The 12,458-nt window shown below is 61.2% G+C and overlaps 1 protein-coding gene across 3 annotated transcripts in view; it reads left to right on the forward strand.

Moving 5' to 3' along the window:
* The window catches only part of NPR2 (natriuretic peptide receptor 2), a 53,742-nt gene that overhangs the window by 35,820 nt on the left and 5,464 nt on the right, over positions 1-12,458 (forward strand). For 2 of the 3 annotated variants that reach the window (XM_037902738.2, XM_037902740.2), the window contains exons 8-13: positions 2,162-2,282; positions 5,576-5,650; positions 5,741-5,917; positions 6,472-6,576; positions 10,503-10,574; positions 11,043-11,202. In XM_037902738.2, coding sequence (XP_037758666.1) covers positions 2,162-2,282; positions 5,576-5,650; positions 5,741-5,917; positions 6,472-6,576; positions 10,503-10,574; positions 11,043-11,202 — 710 coding nt within the window. The remainder of the gene's footprint in view (positions 1-2,161; positions 2,283-5,575; positions 5,651-5,740; positions 5,918-6,471; positions 6,577-10,502; positions 10,575-11,042; positions 11,203-12,458) is intronic. The other variant, XM_037902739.2, reaches the window with a different exon arrangement.

Consider the following 12,458-nt stretch of genomic DNA (forward strand, 5'->3'; position numbering starts at 1 on the left):
CCCGGGACCCAGCCTGGTGCTCTGCTCCCGGGACCCAGCCTGGCGCTCTGCTCCCGGGGCCCAGCCATAGCACCCTGCTCCCGGGGCCCAGCCATAGCACCCTGCTCCCGGGACCCAGCCTGGCGCTCTGCTCCCGGGACCCAGCTATGGCACCCTGCTCCCGGGGCCCAGCCATGGCACCCTGCTCCCGGGGCCCAGCCATGGCACCCTGCTCCCGGGACCCAGCCTGGCGCTCTGCTCCCGGGGCCCAGCCATGGCACCCTGCTCCCGGGACCCAGCCTGGCGCTCTGCTCCCGGGGCCCAGCCATGGCACCCTGCTCCCGGGGCCCAGCCTGGCGCTCTGCTCCCGGGGCCCAGCCTGGCGCTCTGCTCCCGGGGCCCAGCCACGGCACCCTGCTCCCGGGACCCAGCCACGGCACCCTGCTCCCGGGACCCAGCCACGGCACCCTGCTCCCGGGGCCCAGCCACGGCACCCTGCTCCCGGGGCCCAGCCACGGCACCCTGCTCCCGGGGCCCAGCCTCGGCACCCTGCTCCCGGGCCCCACCCAGGCACCCTGCTCCCGGGGCCCAGCCACGGCACCCTGCTCCCAGGGCCCAGCCTGGTGCTCTGCTGCCAGGAACACCAAGGGAGCCTGGTGTCCCACCCCGGTTGGATCACAGCCAGTGCGTGTGCACTGGAGGGCGCGTGTGCAGGGTGCGGTGGGGTGGGTCCTCAGCAGCCCCCTCCCCACTGGCACTCAGCAGAGGCCAAAGGCAGAGGGGCCTGTAGAACGGAGCCCCCAGGAGGGGGGGCCGGGAGTGGGGGTGGCTCTGCCATTGCCCTGGGTGCTCGGTGCCTGGCCCAGCCAGTCCCATCCGCAGAGCGCCAAGGCGCAGGGCCTGGCTGGTGTCAGAGGCATCCTGTCCTGGGGGCTCCTGGGCGAGTGTCCTACCCTGTGATTGCTGAGCCAGCAGTTCTGCCCAGGCAGCCCCAGTGGGGAGGGAGCTGTGAGGGGGAGCAGCCTTACACAGCACGGCCAGATCCCTTGATACCAGCTGCCCTTCGGAGGGCAGCTCTGGGTCCTCCGCCCGGCCGGCTCCAGGCCACGCTGCCCAGCCTGGGGGCACGCCCACCTTCCAGAGCACTTCGCTTCCGGCAGCTGGGTTCCTCTGGGAATCGCTCTGCTCAGAGCTTCTGTATTAACCCCGGAGCCTCCCGGGGAGCTCAGCCCCATGGCACCCTCCCACTATGTCTCAACTGGGAAACCATGAGCCTGGCACCCTCCAGGGCAGTATCCGAGCTGCTGGCCTGGCGCTCCCTCCCAGCACAGCGTCCGAGCCACGAGCCTGCCTCCCGCCCCGCGGTGTCCAAGCCACTGGCCTGGTGCTCCCCCCCGGCACAGTCAGGGGCGGCAGGTTTGTATAATTTTTGGTAGTGCCCAACTTGGTCCAAGTCCCATCCCCATCCCCACACCTGCCAGGAGCACCGGGTGGTGCCTGCTGGGGGGCAGAGCTGCTCCCCCCGAGGGCAGGAACCCTCCAGCCTGTGGGAGAGACGCCGCGAAGGCTGCTTGGGAAGGCCTTGGCTGGCATCACAGCATTGGTGCAGGGGCCGGGAGGCTGTGGCCAGGGCTTTCCGGGGCCCCTCCAGCAGCGAGCTGGCCACTTGCACCACCCGAGCCCCTCCTTCCCTGAGGCGTGCGCGCTGGCCCCCGGCTCCCGTCTGGTCGGCACTGAGTCCCGGCAGCCACGAGACGCCCAGCGCAGGGTGACTGGGTCCCCCGCAGGGATCCCACAGGAGGCTCCGGAGGGGGCTGCTCCCAGGGAGCAGCGCCCCATTCCCTCAGACACCCCGGTGCTGTGGCTAACGGTCACAGGCCCCCACCCCATGTTATATGTGCACAGGCTTCGTGCTCCACTGCAGGGGTGTGCTGCACGCACACAGCATAGTGCGCTGCACACGCACGGCGAATCTCCTGCGCGCACGCCCCGTGTGACTGGACAGAGCCCCTGAGAGGGGCTGGAGGGGGCTGCGTGGCACAAGGGTCTCACTGCACCCCGGGCCGTCCCTGGGGCTGGATCCTCTGGGACACCCCCCCCCACACACACACACACAGACGTGTCACCCGTGAGCGCGGTGCCCCGGGGATCCGGGGGCTCCCTGACACCCTGTGCTCCCCAGGAAGCTGTTGCTGGAGAAGGAGCTGGCCAGCATGCTGTGGAGGATCCGCTGGGATGAGCTGCAGTTTGGGAACGCCGAGCGCTACTACAAGGGGGCGGGCAGTCGGCTCACCCTGTCGCTGGTGAGAACCCGCATCCCCGTACGCCCCGCGCCTCCAGCCATCCCTGTGCCCGTACGCCTCGGCCCCTTCCCCATAGAGCCCCTACGCCTCGGCCCCTTCCCCGTAGAGCCCCTACGCCTCGGCCCCTTCCCCGTAGAGCCCCTACGCCTCGGCCCCTTCCCTATAAAGCCCCTACGCCTCGGCCCTTTCCCTATAGAGCCCCCACGCCTCGGCCCCTTCCCCGTAGAGCCCCAACGCCTCGGCCCCTCCCCGATAGAGCCCCTACGCCTCGGCCCCTTCCCCATAGAGCCCCTACGCCTCGGCCCTTTCCCTATAGAGCCCCTACGCCTTGGCCCCTTCCCGATAGAGCCCCTACGCCTCGGCCCCTTCCCCGTAGAGCCCCTACGCCTCGGCCCCTCCCCCGTAGAACCCCTACGCCTCGGCCCCTTCCCCGTAGAGCCCCTACGCCTCGGCCCCTTCCCCAAAGAGCCCCTACGCCTCGGCCCCTTCCCCGTAGAACCCCTACGCCTCGGCCCCTTCCCCGTAGAACCCCTACGCCTCGGCCCCTTCCCTATAGAGCTCCTACGCCTCAGCCCTTTCCCTATAGAGCCCCTACGCCTCGGCCCCTTCCCTGTAGAGCCCCTACGCCTCGGCCCCTTCCCCGTAGAGCCCCTACGCCTCGGCCCCTTCCCCGTAGAGCCCCTACGCCTCGGCCCCTCCCCCGTAGAACCCCTACGCCTCGGCCCCTTCCCCATAGAGCCCCTACGCCTCGGCCCCTTCCCCATAGAGCCCCTACGCCTCGGCCCCTTCCCTATAGAGCTCCTATGCCTCAGCCCTTTCCCTATAGAGCCCCTACGCCTCGGCCCCTTCCCCGTAGAGCCCCTACGCCTCGGCCCCTTCCCCGTAGAGCCCCTACGCCTCGGCCCCTCCCCCATAGAGCCCCTACGCCTCGGCCCCTTCCCCGTAGAGCCCCTACGCCTCGGCCCCTCCCCCATAGAACCCCTACGCCTCGGCCCCTTCCCTATAGAGCCCCTACGCCTCGGACCCTTCCCCGTAGAGCCCCTATGCCTCGGCCACTTCCCCGTAGAGCCCCTATGCCTCGGCCCCTCCCCCATAGAACCCCTACGCCTCGGCCCCTTCTCCGTAGAGCCCCTACGCCTCGGCCCCTCCCCCATAGAACCCCTACGCCTCGGCCCCTTCCCTATAGAGCCCCTACGCCTCGGACCCTTCCCCGTAGAGCCCCTATGCCTCGGCCACTTCCCTGTAGAGCTCCTACGCCTCGGCCCTTTCCCTATAGAGCCCCTACGCCTCGGCCCTTTCCCTATAGAGCCCCTACGCCTTGGCCCCTTCCCCGTAGAGCCCCTACGCCTCGGACCCTTCCCCGTAGAGCCCCTATGCCTCGGCCCTTTCCCTATAGAGCCCCTACGCCTTGGCCCCTTCCCCGTAGAGCCCCTACGCCTCGGACCCTTCCCCGTAGAGCCCCTATGCCTCGGCCCTTTCCCTATAGAGCCCCTACGCCTTGGCCCCTTCCCCGTAGAGCCCCTATGCCTCGGCCCCTCCCCCATAGAACCCCTACGCCTCGGCCCCTCCCCCATAGAACCCCTACGCCTCGGCCCCTTCCCTATAGAGCCCCTACGCCTCGGACCCTTCCCCGTAGAGCCCCTATGCCTCGGCCACTTCCCTGTAGAGCTCCTACGCCTCGGCCCTTTCCCTATAGAGCCCCTACGCCTCGGCCCTTTCCCTATAGAGCCCCTACGCCTTGGCCCCTTCCCCGTAGAGCCCCTACGCCTCGGACCCTTCCCCGTAGAGCCCCTATGCCTCGGCCCTTTCCCTATAGAGCCCCTACGCCTTGGCCCCTTCCCCGTAGAGCCCCTACGCCTCGGACCCTTCCCCGTAGAGCCCCTATGCCTCGGCCCCTTCCCTATAGAGCCCCTACGCCTCGGCCCTTTCCCCATAGAGCCCCTATGCCTCGGCCCCTTCCCTATAGAGCTCCTACGACTTAGCCCCTTCCCCGTAGAGCCCCTACGCCTCGGCCCCTCCCCCGTAGAGCCCCTACGCCTCGGCCCTTTCCCTATAGAGCCCCTACGCCTCGGCCCCTCCCCCATAGAACCCCTACGCCTCGGCCCCTTCCCCGTAGAACCCCTACGCCTCGGCCCCTTCCCTATAGAGCCCCTACGCCTCGGCCCCTTCCCTATAGAGCCCCTACGCCTCGGCCCCTTCCCTATAGAGCCCCTACGCCTCGGCCCTTTCCCTATAGAGCCCCTACGCCTCGGCCCTTTCCCTATAGAGCCCCTACGCCTCGACCCCTCCCCCATAGAACCCTTACGCCTCGGCCCCTTCCCGATAGAGCCCCTACGCCTCGGCCCCTCCCCGATAGAGCCCCTACGCCTCGGCCCCTCCCCCGTAGAGCCCCTACGCCTCGGCCCTTTCCCTATAGAGCCCCTACGCCTCGGCCCCTCCCCCATAGAACCCCTACGCCTCGGCCCCTTCCCCGTAGAACCCCTACGCCTCGGCCCCTTCCCTATAGAGCCCCTACGCCTCGGCCCCTCCCCCATAGAACCCCTACGCCTCGGCCCCTTCCCTATAGAGCCCCTACGCCTCGGCCCTTTCCCTATAGAGCCCCTACGCCTCGGCCCTTTCCCTATAGAGCCCCTACGCCTCGACCCCTCCCCCATAGAACCCCTACGCCTCGGCCCCTTCCCGATAGAGCCCCTACGCCTCGGCCCCTTCCCGATAGAACCCCTACGCCTCGGCCCCTTCCCCATAGAGCCCCTGTGCCTCGACCCCTTCCCCCTAGAGCCCCTACGCCTCGGCCCCTTCCCGATAGAGCGCCTACGCCTCATCCCCTCCCTGATAGAGCCCGTACGCCTCAGCCCTTCCATATAGAGCCCCTGTGCCTCGGCCCTTCCCCCATAGAGCCCGTACGCCTCAGCCCTTCCCTATAGAGCCCCTGTGCCTTGACCCCTTTCCTATAGAGCCCCTACCTCGACCCCTCCCACATAGAGCCCCGTATGCCTCGGCCCCTCCCCTGTGGAGCCCTGCCCTTTGTACCGTGCCCCATACGCTCCCTCAGCCATCCCCCATAGAACCTTTCTAGGTACTGTCCCCTGTAGCCTCCCCAGCCATCCCCATGTGGCTCTTATAACTCACCCTTCACCGCCAGGCACCCACCAAGCCAGTCCATGCCTCACCCCCTCCCTTCCTGCTGCCCCCTGGCCCTCATGCCACCCCCTAGCCCAGAGCGCCCCCAGGCCACACCCCTGCCCCCCACTCTCTCCCTGCCGTGCTCTCCTAACTGCCTTCTTCCCTCCCAGCGCGGCTCCAGCTACGGCTCCCTGATGACGGCCCATGGCAAATACCAGATCTTTGCCAACACTGGCCACTTCAAGGTGAGTCCCTGGTGTTCGCCTGCCCCGTCCCCTTGCACTGAGCCTCCCGCCCCGTGTGGCGCTGACCCTGTCCCTGTCCCTACCCCCCAGGGGAACGTGGTGTTCAATAGGCATCCGCGCCTGCCCCGTCCCCTTGCATTGACTTCCCGCCCGTGCGGCGCTGACCCTGTCCCTGTCCCTGGCCCCCAGGGGAACGTGGTGGCTATCAAGCATGTGAATAAGAAGCGGATCGAGCTGACGAGGCAGGTGCTCTTCGAACTCAAACACGTATGTACTGGGCAGCCGGGCAGGTTGGGCTCCCGGCCGGGGAGGTGATGGGGGGCCCAGGGGTCTGTGCTGGGGCACGGGTGAGGTGATGCTGGCGGGGGCTTCCCAGCACTGGCTGAGCGCGGCATGGCTCAGAGCCCTGGTTGGCACCACTTCTGCCTGGCCGTGCTCAGCTCACAATGAGGTGCCTTGTGGAGCCTGGTGGGTCCCACGTGGCACAAGGTGCCAGAGACATGTCAGAGACACGAGTCCATGTGGGGGGCACACAAGCAGCAACGCACACGGGCAGATGCACCCACTTCCCTGCTCCGCCCAGAACTCCACAAGCCCCATTTGATCATCCAGCCTGAATCTGGCTCTCAGGGCCTGAGCCGGGGCCCAGGAACAGCCATCGCTGTGCTCCCATCGGGCATGTTGTGCGGCTCTGATTCCAGAGTGCGTGCGGCCTAGAGCTTTGCAGCAACCAGACTGGCCCCATCCCCTCTCAGGCCTGGGTGGTGCGCGGTGACCCAGCCAGGGTTCTGATGGGTCCCTGCTTCTGTTTCCCACCCTAGATGAGGGACATCCAGTTCAACCACCTGACCAGGTTCATCGGCGCCTGCATCGACCCGCCCAATGTCTGCATTGTGACGGAGTACTGCCCACGGGGCAGCCTGCAGGTGACAGGGGCTGGGGTGTAATGATGCTGGTTCTGGTGGGTGTCACGGCGTCCCCGGGCGATGCTCTGGAACTGCTCCCTACAAAGCCAGGCAGGACCCTGGGGAAGTCTCCTCTCTGGGAGCAGCCTGTCTGCAAGACACACAGCTCACCCGGCTTCCACCTTCCTGGGTCTGACCCCAGAGCATTCAGCATCCTCTGCCCCTCCGTGCGCTTCCCACAGCGAGTCCGCCCAGGCAGGGCTCCTGGGGAAGCCAGAGGGTCCTGCCCCCCAACTCCGCAGTCAGACGTGACTCTCAGCCAGCCAGTAAAACAGAAGGTTTATTAGACAACAGGAACATGGTCTAACACGGAGCTTGTAGGTGCAGAGAACAGGACCCCTCAGCCGGGTCCATTTTGGGGGGCAGTGAGCCAGACAACCACGTCTGCCCTTCACTCCATGTCCCAGCCAGCCCCAAACTGAAACTCCCTCCAGCCCCTCCTCCTCTGGGCTTTGTCCCTTTCCTGGGCCAGGAGGTCACCGGATTCCTTTGTTCTCCAACCCTTTAGCTCTCACCTTGCAGGGGGGAAGGGCCCAGGCCATCAGTTGCCAGGAGACAGAGTGTCGGCCATTTATGTACCCTGGCCCTTTGCTCTGCAACAATTACAGTCCCTTATCCCACCACCTAGAGACTTAAGAACTGCCTAGAGGAAACTGAGGCACCCCCACACTATTCAGAGGAAACATTAAGAACAGTCCCGCTTCGTCACAGTGGGACCCACCTGAGAGTGCCAATTCAGAACAAATGGCTTCAAGCAGGGCAGCTGCAGCCCAAGACTGGGGTTTCTTTGCACACCAAGGCAAATCAAACCAGACAGACAGAGAAGACTTTGGTTTTACCCCACTGGCTAACCACACGTCACACAAGCAATTCCCTTAGACGTTCCAGTTTCCCAGTTTCACCACCAGTGCCCTTTGTTATGGGGACGAATGGTTATGAAAACCAATAGCCCAGTAAAAGAAAAGAGGTTCTCTCGATCCCAAAGGACCAAGCCCCAGACCCAGGTCAATATACAAATCAGATCTTACCCACAAATCACACTGTTGCTGATCCTTTCAAATCTGAAATCTAAAGGTTTATTCATAAAAAGGAAAAAGATAGACATGAGAGCTAGAATGGGTTCAATGGAATCAATGACAGACAGTAATGGCAAAGTTCTTGGTTCAGGCTTGTAGCAGTGATGGAATAAACGGCAGGTTCAAATCAAGTCTGTGGAGAACATCCCCAGCTGGGATGGGTCATTCAGTCCTTTGTGTAGAGCTTCCATTATGTAGCAAAGTCCCTCCAGAGGTATGAAGCAGGATTGAAGACAAGATGGCGGAGCTGCAGCAGCTTTTAAAGTCTCTTGCCATGTGGTCTTTCTTTCTTTGTCCCAAGGACAAGCTGCCCATCACGGGCCTGGAAACACCTCAGAGTTCTGTCCATAGGCAGGTCCCTGCCTACCTGGCTGAGTCCCAAGGCGTGTCTGCCTGCTCTCAATGGGCCGGGTGTGTAGCTGATGGTCCTTAATGGGCCATCCAGCAGGCTAGGCAGAGCTGACACCAACGTGTCTGGGGTGTCCCCCAGAGGCACAGCACAAGTTTGAACTACAGACAGTACAGAGCCAATATTCATAACTTTAACTGCAAAAATGATACACACATACAGACAGCATAATCATAACCAGCCAACGATAACCTTGTCTTAGACACCTTATTTGACCCCCTTTATACAAGATTTGGTGCCACGACAGGACCTTGGTTGCAACAATGTTCTATATGGTCCCAGATTATGTCAATAACGTCACATGGGGCATGCCACCGGCTCGCTCGCTGCTGGGCGGTGATCCCTGGAGAGGCTGCGGCAGCTGACAGAGCCCAGGAAAGGGGCTGGCAGGGACTGTTGCAGACCACTGGCCCAACAAGAGAGCAGGACAAACTCCTTCTTAGGCACCTGTCACGGAGTGTGGGGGAGTCCGGGCCCTGCACCCCTCTTCCTGGGATTCACTGAGACTCTCAGCCAGCCAGTAAAACAGAAGGTTTATTGGACCACAGGAACACAGTCCAAAACAGAGCTTGTGGGGACACCCAGGACCCCTCAGTCAAGTCCTTCTGGGGGAGCAGGGAGCTTAGACCCCAGCCCTGGGGTTCCCTGCGTTCCTCCACCCAGCACCAAACTGAAACCTCCCCCCCCCAGCTGCGTCACAGCATCTCTCTGCAGTGAGTGGAAAGAAAAGTTGCATTGTCGTGGGTGACGTCAGTCGGGAGGTCTCCTGCCTCCCAGGGTACAAGGTCAGTAGTTTCTAGACTTTAGAGAAGGTGCTTTTCGAATACGAAAGGTGTTACACCCAGCCCGTGGAGCTCGTGATGGTGGGTACAGATGAATCCATCACTGGTGCAGAGGCTGGTGGTTGCCCAGGGACCAGTGACTGAGACCTGACCACAGTCAGTACGAGCAAGTGGAGGACAGTTTCAACCAGTGAGATCAGTACTTGCTGCTTCAGAAGGGCTTCTCCCAACGCAGAGGAAAATTATGAGTGCAATTTATTGTGAGGAAAAATTTAGACAGAAGAATGTGACTGAAAAGTGGGAGTTTTGAAAGCAGAGTTTATTGGCTGGCCAAAAATGATCCCACAATTGTGCAAGAGGCGAACTCTGGCGAAGAGCCCGTCCTGGTTCAGTGGGGAAGTGATGCCAGCAATTCAAAATGGAAAAAGGGGAACTAGGTATCAGCGGCAAACTATGTGAATTAGAATGTACAAAGTGAAGAACATTCCTGTACTCGTAAAGTTTAAATGGCTACTCTGACAGTGACCCCCTGCAGAGCACAGGCCAGAGAAATCCCTCCAGTTACCTTGGGACTGAGCCCCAGAACTTGGGTTTGACTAAAGCATCTTCCAGGAAGGCCTCCGGGGCTGATCTGCGGACACAAAGAGATGGAGAATCCACCACTGCCCGTGGCAGTCAGTTCCCATGCTTCAGCAGCCGATTTCCAACTGAAATTTCTCTGGCTTTAACGTCCAGCCATCGGTGGTGGTTCTGCTTTTCCCCTTCGGTGCCAGGGATTTTCCGTCTGTGAAGGTGTTTACACGCTGATCATGGCACTCACCATCTTTTGGACTGAGCTCTTTAAGTCTCTCACTGTCAGGCATTTTCTGCAGCCCTCGAATCATTGTTGTGGCTCTTTTCTGCCCCCTCTCCAAGATCTGGTTCAAGATGTGGACACCAGAACTGGATGCAGTATCTAGTATCGGGCTCCCCAGTGCTGTAGAGAGGTAAAATCCCCTCCCTGCTTCATATCAAAGGGAAGACTGAGCAGCGACTTGCTGACAGTGTGTAAGGACCTTCCCAGACAGCAAACCCTGGGCACTGATGGCTGGAAGCTGAAGCCAGACAAATTCAACTTGGAAATACAGCATCAGTGTTGATCAGTGAGGGTGACTGACCATTGGAACAGACTGCCAAGGTCCATGGCGGTTTCTCCATCTCGGGCCCTTCAGACCCAGACTGGGGCCTTTCTGGGAGATGCTTTGCCAAACAAAGTCAGTGAGCTCTGTACAGAGGTATGTGGGGGAACTAGAATGGCCTGTGCTCTGCGGCACTTCAGACTAGATGATCTAATGGCCCCTTCTGACCTGGTGCTCTGTGAATCTATGAAAGAGAAACCCCATCGTTATGCCAGGCATGACCCTGATTGCAGCGCCGTGTCTCAGTGTGGCGGTTGCTGTGTCCAGGGCTAGGGGCCTTGGCATGGGGTCACGAAGGCTGGGGCATGTCTTGGGGCGGGGGAGTCATGGTGCTGTTGTCTGGTGTGTCCTATGGGGCGTGGCACACCTGCCCAATGGAGAGGGCCTGGCTGGGGTGCCCGGAGCCCACACCTGACACAATTCCCTCTCTGGCCTCTCCCAGGACATCCTGGAGAACGAGAGCATCAACCTGGACTGGATGTTCCGCTACTCGCTCATCAATGACATTGTGAAGGTACGAGAGCGTGGCGGGGTTCCTCTCTGCCCTGGACCCGTGGGTCTGGCTCCTCGTGCTGGGGCCCTGCTGGCACTGGGGCAGCAGCACTGGGGTGAGCAAGCCCCATGGCCAGACAGCATCACCGGCCCTGCAGGCAACACTCCCTGCTCTGTTAGGCCCCACGCCCCACTAGGGAAGGTGCCAGGGAACCACCTGTCCCTGATTTCGATGTCTCAGGGAGTGTGGAGCCCCATGGCACCAGCCCGCTAGCCAGGGTGGGGCACTGGCGATCTCCCTGCTGGTGACCCTTTGGTAGCCATGGCTGGGTCGTGCCAGCTCTCGTGGCCCTGGGCCATAGGGGCTATAGTTCCTGCCCCGATGGGGTGCCCCCAGATTCTGGCTGGGGGGTAGGTCGGGGCTGTCTCCTGGTCTGGAAGCCCCAGGGGTCCCGACAGGCGACGTCTCAGCAGTGTCTGTCTGGCACAGGGAATGGCCTTTCTGCACAACAGCATCATTGGGCACCACGGCAGCCTCAAGTCCTCCAACTGCGTGGTGGACAGCCGCTTCGTGCTGAAGATCACGGACTACGGGCTGGCCAGCTTCCGCTCCAGCTGCGATGCTGAGGACAGCCACGCGCTGTATGCCAGTGAGTACCCCCCACCCCGGAGTGCACCTGCTCTCCGCCCTCCCCCTCCTCCCCAGGAGCCCCGCTCCAGGAGCTGCCTCTGGCGGGACGCAACTGAGAGTGTCAATTCAGGACAAATTGCTCAGAACCGGGCAGTCACAGCCCCAGGCTGGGGGTCCTTTACTGTTAAGGCACCAAACCAGCCAGACAGAGAGGACTTCGGTCTCACCCCACTGGCTAACCACAAGTCACCCAAGCAATTCCCTCAGACACTCCAGTTTCCCAGTATCTCCACCAGTGCCCCTCGTTGTGGGGACAAATGGTTATGAAAACCAATACCCCAGTAAAAGAAAAAAGGTTCCCTCGATCTCAAAGGACCAAGCCCCAGACCCAGGTCAATGTACAAATCAGATCTTACCCACAAATCACGCTGTTGCCAATCCCTTAGAATCTGAAATCTAAAGGTTTATTCATAAAAGGAAAAAGATAGAGATGAGAGCTAGAATGGGTTCAATGGAATCAATGACAGACAGTGATGGCAAAGTTCTTGGTTCAGGCTTGTAGCAGGGATGAAATAAATGGCAGGTTCAAATCAAGTCTCTGGAGAACATCCCCAGCTGGGATGGGTCATTCAGTCCTTTGTTCAGAGCTTCAGTTTATAGCAAAGTCCCTCCAGAGGTAAGAAGCAGGATGGAAGACTAAATGGAGGGGTTTCCAGGTCCTTCTATATTCTCTCTCTTGTGAGCGGAAACCCCTTTGTTCTCCTGTGCAAAATCACAGCAACAAGATGGAGTTTGGAGTCACCTGGGCAAGTCACATGTCCATGCATGACTCAGTTTGCAGGCCGCAGCCATTGCTCACATGCTACTTTGAGCGTCCCAGGAAGACTTCTCATGTGTGGATTGGAGTCTCCCAAGGTCCATTGTCAGTTAAGTGTTTCCTGATTGGGCACTTAATCTGCAAATTCCTTTCTCAGGAAGCTGACCACATGCTTCACTGAGACTACTTAGAATCAAACACATTGCGATACAAGTACAGAGACAATATTCATAACTTCAGCTACAAAAATGACACACCCAGACAGACAGCATCATCCTAACCAGCAAACCAGAACCTTCCCCTAGGCACCGCACACGACAACCTTTGTACAATATCTGCTGCGAATATTACAGCAGTAATCTATACGGTCACAGGTCATGTCAATAACGTCACAGAGGAGAAGGGGGCGCCTATGCTCCGCAACCTGCCCAGGGCTGAGAGGGCAGCTCCGTGTGGTC

Source organism: Chelonia mydas, chromosome 5 (assembly GCF_015237465.2).
Source record: "Chelonia mydas isolate rCheMyd1 chromosome 5, rCheMyd1.pri.v2, whole genome shotgun sequence".
Taxonomy (NCBI): domain Eukaryota; kingdom Metazoa; phylum Chordata; order Testudines; family Cheloniidae; genus Chelonia; species Chelonia mydas.